Source organism: Pygoscelis adeliae, unplaced genomic scaffold (genome assembly GCF_000699105.1).
Source record: "Pygoscelis adeliae isolate BGI_AS28 unplaced genomic scaffold, ASM69910v1 Scaffold68, whole genome shotgun sequence".
Classification (NCBI taxonomy): domain Eukaryota; kingdom Metazoa; phylum Chordata; class Aves; order Sphenisciformes; family Spheniscidae; genus Pygoscelis; species Pygoscelis adeliae.
This window is the reverse complement of record NW_008825501.1, coordinates 4,154,447-4,167,019: the sequence shown is the minus strand read 5'-3', so window position 1 is coordinate 4,167,019 and position 12,573 is coordinate 4,154,447. Positions and strand designations below refer to the sequence as shown.

At 45.8% G+C, this 12,573-nt stretch overlaps 1 protein-coding gene across 1 annotated transcript in view; it reads right to left on the bottom strand.

Moving 5' to 3' along the window:
• The window catches only part of CELF4 (CUGBP, Elav-like family member 4), a 695,746-nt gene that overhangs the window by 17,649 nt on the left and 665,524 nt on the right, over positions 1-12,573 (bottom strand). The window contains exons 12-15 of the mRNA XM_009331557.1: positions 11,757-11,819; positions 11,486-11,491; positions 10,024-10,104; positions 3,933-4,016 (exon numbers count right to left, since the gene is read on the bottom strand). Coding sequence (XP_009329832.1) covers positions 3,933-4,016; positions 10,024-10,104; positions 11,486-11,491; positions 11,757-11,819 — 234 coding nt within the window. The remainder of the gene's footprint in view (positions 1-3,932; positions 4,017-10,023; positions 10,105-11,485; positions 11,492-11,756; positions 11,820-12,573) is intronic.

The window sequence follows — 12,573 nt, the reverse complement described above, 5'->3', positions numbered from 1 at the left end:
GTCATTTCACTGGGAATGAACAGCATGGCCCAGTGAGGAGGAACATGCTGGCTGTTAATGAAGTGCATGGGAAGAGGCTACAGGTATCAGCTGGGCATTGAGTGAAGGACGAGTGAGAGAGGAGAGAGAAGGACAGAATGGTGAAGACCTGTGAGGGTAAACTCAATCAGTTTGAATACAAGAGGGTGGACAAGGCAGCACCTGAGGAGAAACCCAAGGAGATGCTGATATAGTCGGTGTGATGGAGGCTCAGGCCATGGGGTTAGGCAGGATGTTGGTGAGTAGGAGGGATAAGTGCAGTCTGCACTTGGACATATTACAGCTGTATAAGGATAGGGGGGAAAATAAAAGCCAGAGGTTTGAAAAATTGCAAGAGAAAAGAAAGGATTTGAGTCTATCCTGGATATGTGCAGCAGAAGGAAAGTCTAGGACAGGGAAGCCTCCCAATTTAAATTACTTTTTTGAGTGAGAAGTCAGGGTTGTTTCTCAGGCAGTCTTACACACTACAGCAAGCAGTCCTGCTATGGAAAACAATAGACATATTTTGAGCACTTTAACATTTTATACATGAGACTCGTGTTTGCCATACCATGCATTCCTTGCCGCTCCTTGTCAGCCAGAAGGCAGTGGCCTCTGAATTGGGAAAGTTGAAGGTTTCATGACCACGTGGTTTCTTCGGCACATGCAGGTGCTAAAGGTTCTCTGTAGGGTTGTGGACTCCAGAAACCAGGAGCAAGCTTGTGGCTCATCTTGCCTTCTTCCTAACACTCCCACGGCTGCCTCTACACTATCTTGCCAGTAGTGGCCAAAGGAGATAACTTTCTGCTGGAAGTGCAGGGGAGAATTTAGAGCCAAACAGACTAGAATGAAAGTCCTATTTTGAGATACTGCTCTACTGACTCATTGGCTTTGGGCCAGCTGCTTACCGGTAGTTCAACAGTGAGACAAGAGCAGTGTACGAAGTATTTTTTGTTCCTGTGAAAAAAAACTGTGGTGACATTTTCTCCATAGAATTTTTTAAGTTTGTCTAAAGCAGGACTTCTTGACAATTTCTTGACAACCTGGGGCTAGACTCTGTTACAGCAATTTACTTGGGATCTGCATAGCAGATACATTTTAAAAGGTCATATAATGGTGGAATATCTTTCTGGGGGACAGAATTGTCCCCCCAGGCTACCAGTTGGAGAGCTCTAGCTGGGTTAAAAAAAAGTGAAACAGAATGCAAATGCTATGCTATTACTTGTTGAGTTTTGGGAAATGTTTAAGCAGAAAAAGAAAGAGTTTTCTTACTTTCAAAATTAACAAAATCCTTTTTTTTCCTTTAGGAAAAAGTAATTTATTGTTTTTTTAAAACTGACTTTCTGAAGAAAAAGTGATAATCACCACCAGCTTCAGTGGACTTAGCAAAACGAAAGAAAGGCCTGATTTTCTGTAATACGCTCCACATTTTTACATTGCTCTAAAGTTGAAGGTCAGAAGGGTAGAAGGTTTTGAAGAGCAGTGTGGCATACTTGTGATAATTAGCTACCTGTACTTCTGCGATTTTTATCCTTCTGGAGGTGATGCCCGTGGCAGCATAGTCAACATGTTTGTCTGAGACCAACAGTCATAGCAGGCACTCAGCTCTATGGGAAAGTAAGTTAAAGCCAGAGAAATCTGGGGCTTGGCAGCTGGGACCCAAAACCAACTGGACTTGGATATTTGTGTCTCAGAAGTTAATATAAGGTGACTAAGATCCACTAGCAATCTCTAATTACTGCTTTTGCTTGCCTGTACGCTTGAGTCTACACATCCAAAGGGCACCATCCTGCTTTCAGGTTGGAATATCCCACCATTAGTTTTGGAGGTTACTTTGTCAAACAAGCTGATGTTTAGGTTCTCCCAGTAAGACTCAATGTTGAGAAAAATTTCTGCCTAGGTCCCTCAATTCCTGCTCCGCTCTCAGCCATGACCTTACAGTACCTTGGAAGCAGCAATAAAGCCAGCCCCACAACCCTGCCCCACAAGCTAGGTACGTGTTGCTGTCCTGCTTAAGCCTTGTAGCCAGAGAGCCTTTGAGCTAACAGGAGATAAGGTGAATATCTGTCCAGAAGATACACTCCCTTACCGGACTTGGCTCACACCTCATTGCCCCATTTACCTTTGTTCTTCCCACTTGTCAGTATGTGGAGAACCAGGCCCAGTAGTCCCCTAAATATTTATGATAGGAATGGCAATTTCATTGCCAAAAGTCCATTTCTAACCTGTGGGTATCCTTGGAACATTAGTTTGCAATGTCACCTAGAGCTGTGCTGGTCTGCTCATCTTGTTATGAGCTTTTATATGGTTAAAGCTCTAAAAAGCAGGTGGGCTCTGGAGAGAATGGGGTTAATTCATAAATTCTCATTTGAATTTCCCAACTGCCTCTTCACACCAAACTCTTTGTCCTTTATTCCTCTAGAGCTTGAGAGTGCAGCAACCCAATGACTACTTATGAAGGGGAACGCTGTGTCCACTCACATCAGGGGCAGGGCTCCTTCAATCAAAGGGGAAAATAGCCTGTTCAGACCTTCTGTGAATGGGCAGGAGGAACTGTGCATAGAAAAGGGCCATGAAACTCTTGGAAGTACTGTCTGACATGCACCATAGCTAGCAAGGGATGAGATAAGAGTTTTGGGAAGTGGGCTGTCCAGGAGGGGAAAGGGGAAGGCAGCATGGAAGGGAGCATAGTGTGGAGACTGAGAGTGGCTATAAAATCAAAGGAAACTCCAATAAGTCTTAACTCTGGAAGTTTGCCTGAGAGACAGAGTCCAGATCAGCTGCAAGTAAGGGAAAAGAAAAGCAATAGTTTGTCCCATTGCACTTCTTGGGGAAGGTCTGCAAAGAGCACAGGATGGTGGACAACCAGAAATTGCACATCCCAGTGGTAGGCACATGGGTGGGGGAGATCCCCTGTCCACCAGATGGGATGGGATCAAATGCATCAGGGTCCCCATGCTGCCACACTGCCAGAAGGGACCCTTCACAGCAACACCTTTGCAAACAGCGGGATCCCACTGAGACACCCTGCACACATCACTGCATGTTGGCTGGCTGAGCCCTCCCATTGTGGGTGCAGTTCAGGGTGTCCCTAGCTGGTGGCTCACAGGCAGCTGAGGCTGTGCTCTTTCCATACTCCAACTGGTGGGGTGGAGCCAGCAGCGAGGCCAGAGCTGTGTGAGCATGGTGCAGCTTTCAAACCCAGCGTCTTAGCATGGCCTGTCAGCTGAGGCACAGGGTTAGCTCTCTCTGTCTGTATCTGCTGTGGTGCTGGCCTGGGTCCAGCAGGCTCAGAGCACAGTTGCCTGCGGTCCACCGAGCAGCCATCCCCCTGGAAGACCAGGCTTTCAGCTGATGTTCAGCCCTTGTCCCCTTGCAGTCTAATGCATCACAGCTGCTGGAGAGCTGCCCCCACAGCTGTGTCTTCCCTTCAACCCCATGACCTGTTTTTCCCTTTCCTTAGGTACAGAAATTCCCCTTCTGCCACGTTCTCCCGCTGCTGACCCTGTCAGCATTTCACCTACCCGCCCCAGCCACCTCCATTTTGGTCCAGGTGCTTTAGTCTTTTCTGTACCCTCACCACCTCCCCTTCCAAGGGGGGTATATTTTCCACCCCACCACCAGCAGCTGCAGCACCCTGCTGCTGGTGAGATGCCAAACCTTCACCTCTAAGCAGCGCACACAACTCTGAGCATGAGACAATTAGGAGAGAAAGAGGGAAGGGGGAAAGTATCGACAGGAGTAAATTGAGAGAAATCATAAAGCTTAAGCAGAAAGAAAGCAGTTTGAAAGGTAAAGTATTCAGAGAAAGCCCTTTCCTGGATGAATCTAATTGTTTTGTTATCTTTACCCACCAAAGCATTTACTTTGGTTTGTCGCCCGATCCACAAACACTTTCGAGGAGATGACATTACCGAAAGGCAGGAACATCTGCATCAGCTCAGCATCCCCAAACTCCTGGGGCAGATGGTAGATAAACAGGTTACAGCCCTCTGGTCCTATCAAGAGAAAAAGAAGACCCATGAATGGAGAGAAATAGGATATGAGAAAGCACATGGTGGAGATTTACTTTGACATCCCTTCTCTCTGACAGGTGAGCGGTCACCTCTAGGAAGCAGACTGTAGACTCTCAGAGGAATGGACAAAGCAGAAGACCAGGAACTCAGAAAGTCACCTAGAAGCTATGCTAACTTCATTAACGTTCCCAGGACAGACACCAGGATAAAATCTAGAGACAGAGGAATGCAGCAGCACATGTGGCCATGGAAAGACAGAATGGAGGAGTAAGAACAAAAAGAATGAAAGAATGTGGTTCATAGTTTTTCTTTGCTCCTCATAATCTCATTTAATCTGTAGAGTTTTGGGTGACCCACACTAACCCTTGCCTCTTCTCAGTGTCTGCATGCAGAAGTTTCATTATCCTTCTTGTGTCTGTGTGAAGACTGTGATAACAAGTAGAAAGATATGCGCAAACCCACAGGCTTATTTTGTTTTGTAGAATTTTACATTCAACCCCCCAGCTTGACTCAGCCTGAAGACTCCCTCAAATCTGGACAGTTTGGCCATGTCTCCCATTCTAGAGGGTTCTGCAAGAGAGATTACAGATGGATTTAAATCCAAATTACTGGACAAGAGGAATTGCCTTTTTTGCCTCAGTGCTGTAACATATAATCTTACAGACTTCAGAGGGTGCCTGGAAAAATATCCAGAGAGGAGTCTTTAGTTGGAATATGCAGTTTTGATAAAGTAGAGACCTTCAGAAAACGTTCTGTTGAAATTGTATTTTGGGACAGAAGAAGGAGAATCTGCCTCTGGTCAAATAGCCTAGAATGAAACTTTTCAATGTGACTTTTATTTTTAAGCATGCTGTACTTGAGCAAAAGTCAAAAGAGAACAGGTATGTCCAAGTGGTTTTGTTGAAAAAAATAAACATCTAAACCCCTGCCAGTGTTCACTAGCAGACAACTGTATAGTTTGAGGAGGCAGGGATTGTTTTTCTCACCATCTTATTTTCACAGGTACTTCCAGCTGCTGCTCAGCTCTGCACTGGCCTCGAAAGGAAACTCCAGCTCTGCTTTGCTTGGGGAGGTTGAGATGAAGGGGGTACAGTGCGTGCTCCTTGCCACAAGTGTAAGAGGACAGAGGGAAGGAAGGTTTCCTCCTTCTCTCCAGCCCATGTGCCTACAACCCTGTGACTTGCCTCAGCCAACTTTCCCCTATTTACGTCTGGGGTACAGTGTGGGGAAGGAAAGGGTTTTTTACCACTCTCATTTTCTTCATCAGGGCATAATTACAGTGTCATAACACAGCAAATTACAACTTTGCCTTTCCTGTTAGGGAGAGGAATTTGCCTAGATGCTCCCACCTTTTATTATCCATTACTCATCCCCCCGGCTGGCAGGAAAAGTACGGCGAAGTCAGGATTCTGACAGATGCCCATTTAAAGCTCATTAAAATTCCTGGGCCTCAGCGTGATTGAAGTCACAGGCTCTCCACATTTCCTTTTGGATTAATGGAAAACGAAGCCCTAATGAATATTTGCTAAGCACAATTTTCCCCACTAATTTGCTAAAAGGACTGTCACGAAGGAGCAGCTGATCCTTTGCATCTTGTGAATTTCCTAGAGGTCATGAGGATGGTAACAAGGTGTCTTCCAAATGGGAGGGATAGTGGTACAGTGGGATAATTAAATAATTAGGCACCTAGTCATCTGTTTAGCTAAATTACTTTTGAACCTCAGTGGCCCACAATCAGGCACCCCTATTTCATGCCAAGCTTTTCCATCTTCCCCCTACCTCCCGTCTGCCTCTTCCTTAGTCTCCTCACTGAGCAGCTATCCCTTCTCCAGTCCTTGCTGCAGTTCATTTTCACACAATGTGGAGTTATTGGCATGATAAACTAGATATGAAACAGTCTGAAAGTGTTAAACAAACACCGACCTCCTTAGGTGTCTGTTAGAATTGAGAAAATTCTGCCCAGGAGAAGACCACAGTCCAGAATAGCAGGGAAAAAATCATTCCTTCATCTCAACGTGCCCCAAAGCACTTCTGCTGTGGGATTTGAGATCCATGTTATAATAGAATGGGTAAAATCTTGGCTTTGCTGCAATTAGTGGCAAAATTCCCACTGACATCACCAGAGCCAGCAGTTTTCTCTGTAAAACTGGCAAATTCTTTCAAAAATGCCAGCTGCATTTCCTGGGGTCTTGGATGTGTTGTGCATGAGTAGGGATTCTGCCTGCATGAGCTGAGAAACACCTACTAAGCATAAGGCAGACCAGGAGGCATGCAACTTCATCTACACTGCGTTTAGAGGTTGGGCTCAAGGAGATAACAACCCTTAGCTCACCTTGAAATCAGCTTTGCCTCACACTGCTCAGAGACCAAGAGGAAGAGACCAGGGAGGATGTGAAAAAGCAGAGACCATCCTCAAAGCCCATTTCAGCTCTGAAATGTGGCTGGGAAACCCATGCTGCGGCTTCCCATACCAGCTCAGACATTGAAGGCCAAACTCTCTCTGTTCGCAACTACAGAGGGTTTTTGCTTACTTCCAATGCTAAAAACTCCAGCTGCTACTGAGAAACAACCTGGGCTATTTTAATTTGTTCTACCATCCTCACATATCAAAATTCTGCCATTAGAATTTATCAAGCAATTTCTTGTTAAGTCCATCTATCCGTAAGTTACTTATCACAGTTAGACTCCTTGGTAAAGAATTGACAAAACAAGCTTTCTCTGCCTCAGCCCTTCTACCTTGTTGTGGTGTTTTTTGCCTGAGTCAACTTAATCTGGGCACTCCATGGAAGACTATGTATTTATGTGTATGGCCTCCTCTTCTTATATACATGTATATTTTTAAGAAACCAATGGTATGAGTTGTTCAGCTCAGAATGCTATGAAGAGCTAAGTTAGATTTCAGTGCACACATGCAATGAGTTTTAAAGGACTTGGTCAGGATCACTGGAGCAAGAGGAAGATCACAGCTGGTATGGCAAAACCTTAGTGAAGACTCCAATTATCTTGTTGGAGAAAAAGGTCTTTTTTTGGACTGAGTTAATGGATTATCAGAGATCAGTATACTTGGCAGTTCAAGGCTGAATACAATACTAAAATTATTTACCACACACTTTGCTTTGGTTTTCAAAAGAGCTGTAAGTCAGCCTGAAATCTAACCCTCATGACACATTATAAGAAGAGAATCAAGGTTCATTTCTACCCTGACATCTACCATGGCTCTTGGTTTTATGGCTTTAAGTTATAGATATTTCTGTTCATTAATACACAAGAAGCACATAGACTTGATTTGGACAAAACGGAAAGAAAAGTTTTAAGGAACGCACAGTTTATGAATGGTATGTAAATTACAGGCAAACCATGCTGGATAATGGAAAAACCTGTGATTGAGGATACAGGAGCATGTGCTAGAGAACTCTGTGTTGGGTCCATGTTGATTTGGCTTGGTTGAACCTGAGCTGCTCAGCCATTGCTCTGCCCATGCTTCTCACCCTCCAGCTCATTGCTAGTTCTTTAGCGTGGGGACAGCAGCACACCCAACCTATCCCTGGGTGTCCACTATCAACATGAGTAAACTCCACATACCTGAGCTGATGTCAGCTGTCTATCATTACATCCCCAGTACTGTGAGGCAGTGTCAAAAAGAAAGGCTATGACTAGACTGCTCTTCCAACAGTAATTAAAAATGGGCTGTCCCGTAAGGTTGTGTGAAGTTAGCCTGCGGCCCTTTGGTCAGCTGCACACTTCACCTCCACAGCAAATACTCAGAGGCTGGAATTTCATTGCCTCTTCTGTATCTGCTTGCTATTCAATCTCCATCATGTTTGAGCACAGGGCAGATGAGAGTCACAAGCCAGCACCACTTTATTTTAATATCTAAGTGTACTTCTGAGTTTCAGAAACTACTTCAAAATGAGTAGTACCATACAAATGTAAAATTACCCCCAAGTTTTGCCTGGTTGACATGGCCTGAATCAAGACTTCATCAAGCTTTTGGATCTGTTCCACCCTATGCACCCCGTCAGCTGCCAGCAGCCTCAGCGCTCATGTGGAAGTAATGACTAATCTCTACAGGAACATTGCAGCGGCCAAGCTGCTCTGGGCTTGTTATCCAACCAGGATCCGGGAGCGGAGAGTTACCATTGTTATTAACAATGTGATCATCGATGTTATTGTTGTGGTAGGGCTGGTTCATTAATGAATCAATGTTTGTGCACATCCTTGCAAACATAAAGTACTCTTCTCAGCACCGACCATTATCATTAGAGTTCCCTCTTGCTGTGTTTTCCCATTAAAGGTTAGAGATGCTTAAAGGTCTTGACCCTCTGCTAAAAAGGAGTGTCATGCTTTAGAGTTTTTCCCTCTAGCAAGCAGCAGAGAAAGCCACAGCATCTGAACACTGCAGGAAAATGGAGGACACTGGGAACAGCAACCTGCATCGGACTGGTGGTTCATCGCATATATCTGGCCCCCAACCATCCTCAATACCAGCTGCTTACTGAAAGGGGTGAGAAATTATGAGATAACTTGTCTGCTGGGTGACACTTACCCTCAACTCACAGAGACACAATGTGCCTTGCAAAAACAGGGGTCTTTGGGCAGTGGGTCTTGCAAGTGTGCACAACAGCTATCCCTTGCTTCTGATGGTTCCTGGCACAATGCTATGCTGAGCAATGATCTGCTCGCCATTTTGTCCTGTGCTTAATCTAGCCCCAGTAAGTAATAAAAAGCAAAGTCCTTCAGCATGGGGGAAACATCTCTGTAATGATACGTTAGGTCTGTGCATCTGTTCTCACAGCAGGGACGTGTACTAGGGCTAATCAGGAGCTGGAAGTTGTGTTCCCCAGGAAATTCTGACATTGGAAAAAAATTAATTCCAAATTAGATCGAAATGCTGACATTTCTAATTTTCTTGCAAAATGAGATTTCTCTCCCAAAGTAGTTCTAGGCCATCAGAATGTTTTAGTTTGATAGTGTAATCTTGATTAATTTCATTCTGACTGTTACACTATATTAAAATATTAAATGTCATTATATATATATAATAACACGTATAACACAGGATATATCTGAATTAGTGATCTAATAGAAGATAAAAGTTGAAATGTAATTATTTAAAATGAGGGTCTCTATGCTAAGCTGAAGCACCTGACTTAAATGCCTCACTTAGGCAAGCAGTCTCCTCTTCTAGTCAAAAGGGAGCAGTGGACTCCCTGGAGGACGGTTGGGACTACCTGAGTGGGTTACCTGTGAGGATCCCACTGCTCCCCACTGACTGTAAAGAGAACATCACATGGCATGGTTGCCTCCCAAAACATTTAGATGCAATAATGAGAGATTCACGTCTCCTTACTTTTCATGTCTCCAGAGCAGCCATCGGACTAGATAATCCAGGCTCCTCTCATAATCAATGTAAAGAAATAGGTACTTTTACTGTACGATTAATTTCATCCTGATATAGAGATTGTGCTCTAAAAGGGCTGATCTCTGTGTCCAGATTATCAGTGGAGTCTAAAAGGACTAGACCAGCTCCTCTAAATAGCAGGTCCTTGTTCTCTAAATAGCAAGTGTCTGAAATCACGTTACTGGCTTCTAATGAAGGGCCACCGGTGCTTTGTGATCTATTAAATTCTTTATTCCAATGCAATTACATTTTTATCTGCATTCTTGTTGCTTGTCTCTAACATGGACCCCCCTGGACGTTACTGCCTGCATTGCTAGCAGGTCTTTCCATGGCCCGTGCACATCAGCATGCTCCCTTCCCTGGGGACCAAAGAGGTCTCAGCAGTGACTCCCCATGATGTTGCTCCCACATATTACTGCTAATGCCAATGACGCCGTGCCACATACGGAAGTTGAGAAAAGACTTAGTGGACCAGGGATTCAAAGCAATTAGGCATTTAATGGATATTCTTTAGGTGTATGAGGAAGGGAACCAATGTGGTGGGGATGGCTTGCTGGGGCCAGAAGGGAGGACAGCCCATTTACTCACCTTCTCTCTGTTGCTGTGGGATCATGGGAGGTGGCTGTGGGAACGCTTGGCTAATCTGGCCATAAGCAGCAGGATAAGCAGCTATAGAGGAGAGAAAGGGAGAGAAGAAAGAGGGACAAGATTTCAGTGCTGGGAAGCAAGGAGTTTTCACTCCAAACCATCATACCAAGCTAGAGGTGGGCTTTGCCCCTGCATTTTGGCTTTGGGAAGGGCCATCTCATGCAGCCTGAGATGTGGCAGAAGCACCACAGTTGTGCTCCAGGCAGTGCCACATGGCCCTGAGCACCCACCTTCCCTTCAGCTTTGTCAGCAGTAACACCGGGGACAGCCACGCGGTGTAAATGGAGGTCTCCACTGAGATCTCTCCCAGCAGAGGTGCATGACCATCCCAGATGGCACCACAAACACATTCATTCATGAGCTCAGTGCACTGATGCCTATGCTGACAGATACACACAGAGCACATGCACACATTTCCCTGTGTAATCTCTCTTGCACCCTAATTCACATGTTCATAAAAACAGTTCACACGTGCTTCCTCCCTTTAACCTTCGTATGACCACATACTGTGTAGGCACAGTTACACATACACTGTTGGATACATATTTTCTTTCATGTCTGTAGAGAACTCCTCTCTCACACGCAAACACAGTGGAAACAGTGTGCAGCAATTAAACAATTTTCCCCACCTCAGCTCCCCCACCAAGCAGACAAGGGGAACCATTCAGTACCACAGATGGTAGATGATGTGCCTTGCTGCTAAAAATACAGAGTACGGGTCACCTGCAAGCCCAGAGAGAGGGGGACAGGGGCCATGTGTGTGCAGAGGGGTTAATTAACAGCTCAAAGGGTTGAGCTGCTTCCCATCTATCAAACCTCACAAGCAATAAATGACAATAACTAAAACACCAGCAAATGAAGCCTTACTCGGAGAATTAAATTAAGTTTCCAGATACAGTGCTGACATGAGATAATAGCCATTCCTCAGCGGGAGCCCATGATTGCTCCAGTTACCACAGGAAATAATGACTTTGGGGTGGCAGCTTCCTCGCAACATTGGCCATGGACACCTCGCGAGGGGAGGCTGAACACGGTGGGGTCGTGGTCTGCACCAGGTCACTTTGGCTGGTGTTAGTCCATCAACTGCAAAGGAGCTGCTCAGTGTACAGGGTGATGTGAGTGGAGGCTGACCCGTTGGGAGCCATGGAGAAAGCTGCTGGGAGGCCAGGAGTATGTCTGTGTAGCTCTTAAGCAACCCTCAAACTAACTAGCTGAGGTATGGCCAGTGTAGACATACCCTAAAATACGGATATGTGTAGACATACCATACCCTGCCAGGCTCTGCAGGGTCTGGTTGCCCATCTCCCCTCCTCGCTGCAGCACTCAAGAGACCTGTTATAGAAAGTGGCCCCAAATCAGTGGCCTGATTTTGCACTTGTGCACTGTGCTAAACAGACCGGACCTGGTCCTGCCAATGAAGCTACACCAAGGTACAGGTCAGCGGGGGCCTTTCCCTGGGGAAAGGGAAGAGGTTGCCTCCTTAGGGAGAGAAGACCCTGGGCTTTACGTTTTTTTTCACAAGAAGTGCAAATTTAATCTGAGAGTCTGTGGCCCCCAGCTCGCCCCTATATCAGCAATCACCTCCCTTCCCCCAGCCCCCTCAGGTGTGTTCAGAGATTAAAGGCTTTAGAGAAGAGAAAGGTTTATTGGGAGAAAGTGTTAATACTAACGACCTGCGTACTGCTGCACTCCAGCGTAGGCTTGCTGCAAGGGGTCTGCTGCAGTGGGGCTCTGTGCTGTGGAGACACAAGAGAGAGAAGGAATTAAGGGGTTAAAACATGACAGGCACATTCTTTCTTTTCCCTCGTCAGAATGTGGTGTGAGACAGACAGACAAGGGGCTGAAGGTCCCAGAAAAGGAGCAGCTCGCTCACCTTACCGACAGGACTGCACAGAGCCCCCCATGATGGCCAGGAGGGCTCTGTCCCCCAGCTGTCACCCTGTGAGACTTTGGAGCAGAGGGCAAACAAACCTCTCCCCTCCTTTCCCAAGCTTAAATTATGGAGCCCACCTCTGATGATGCGAATTTTTGGCATTGCAGTAATCAACCCCAAAGAGCTCTCATCTTAAGCCAGGACTGACACTGTGCTAGGTGCTGTGCAAACTCAGTTCTCAGTGACAGCTACAGTCGCATGAAACTTTCAATCAGAGCAGAAAACAACAGGGGCATATCAGGAGGAAGGAGAAGAGAACAAAGCAGTGGCTCCTGCCATCCCTCCATCACTTCGAAGGACCGTGTTGCTGCCAGGCAGCCCCCTGTGCAAGAGGAGATGCTGCTTGGAGGGGAGGGGGACACCACTTGTCTGCTCCAGGGAGGATGTTGTGAATCTCTGCGTAAGGCATGCAGTCTCTTGCTGGCTTCAAAGTGCATTTTCTCTCTTTACAAGTGTGCATTCCTCCTCCCTAAAACTGTTTATTTTTGTGAAACTTTGAAGTCTAGCTCAAATACAACCAAAGCTAGTTAAGATTTTTTTTTCCTTTTCCCCTTTGG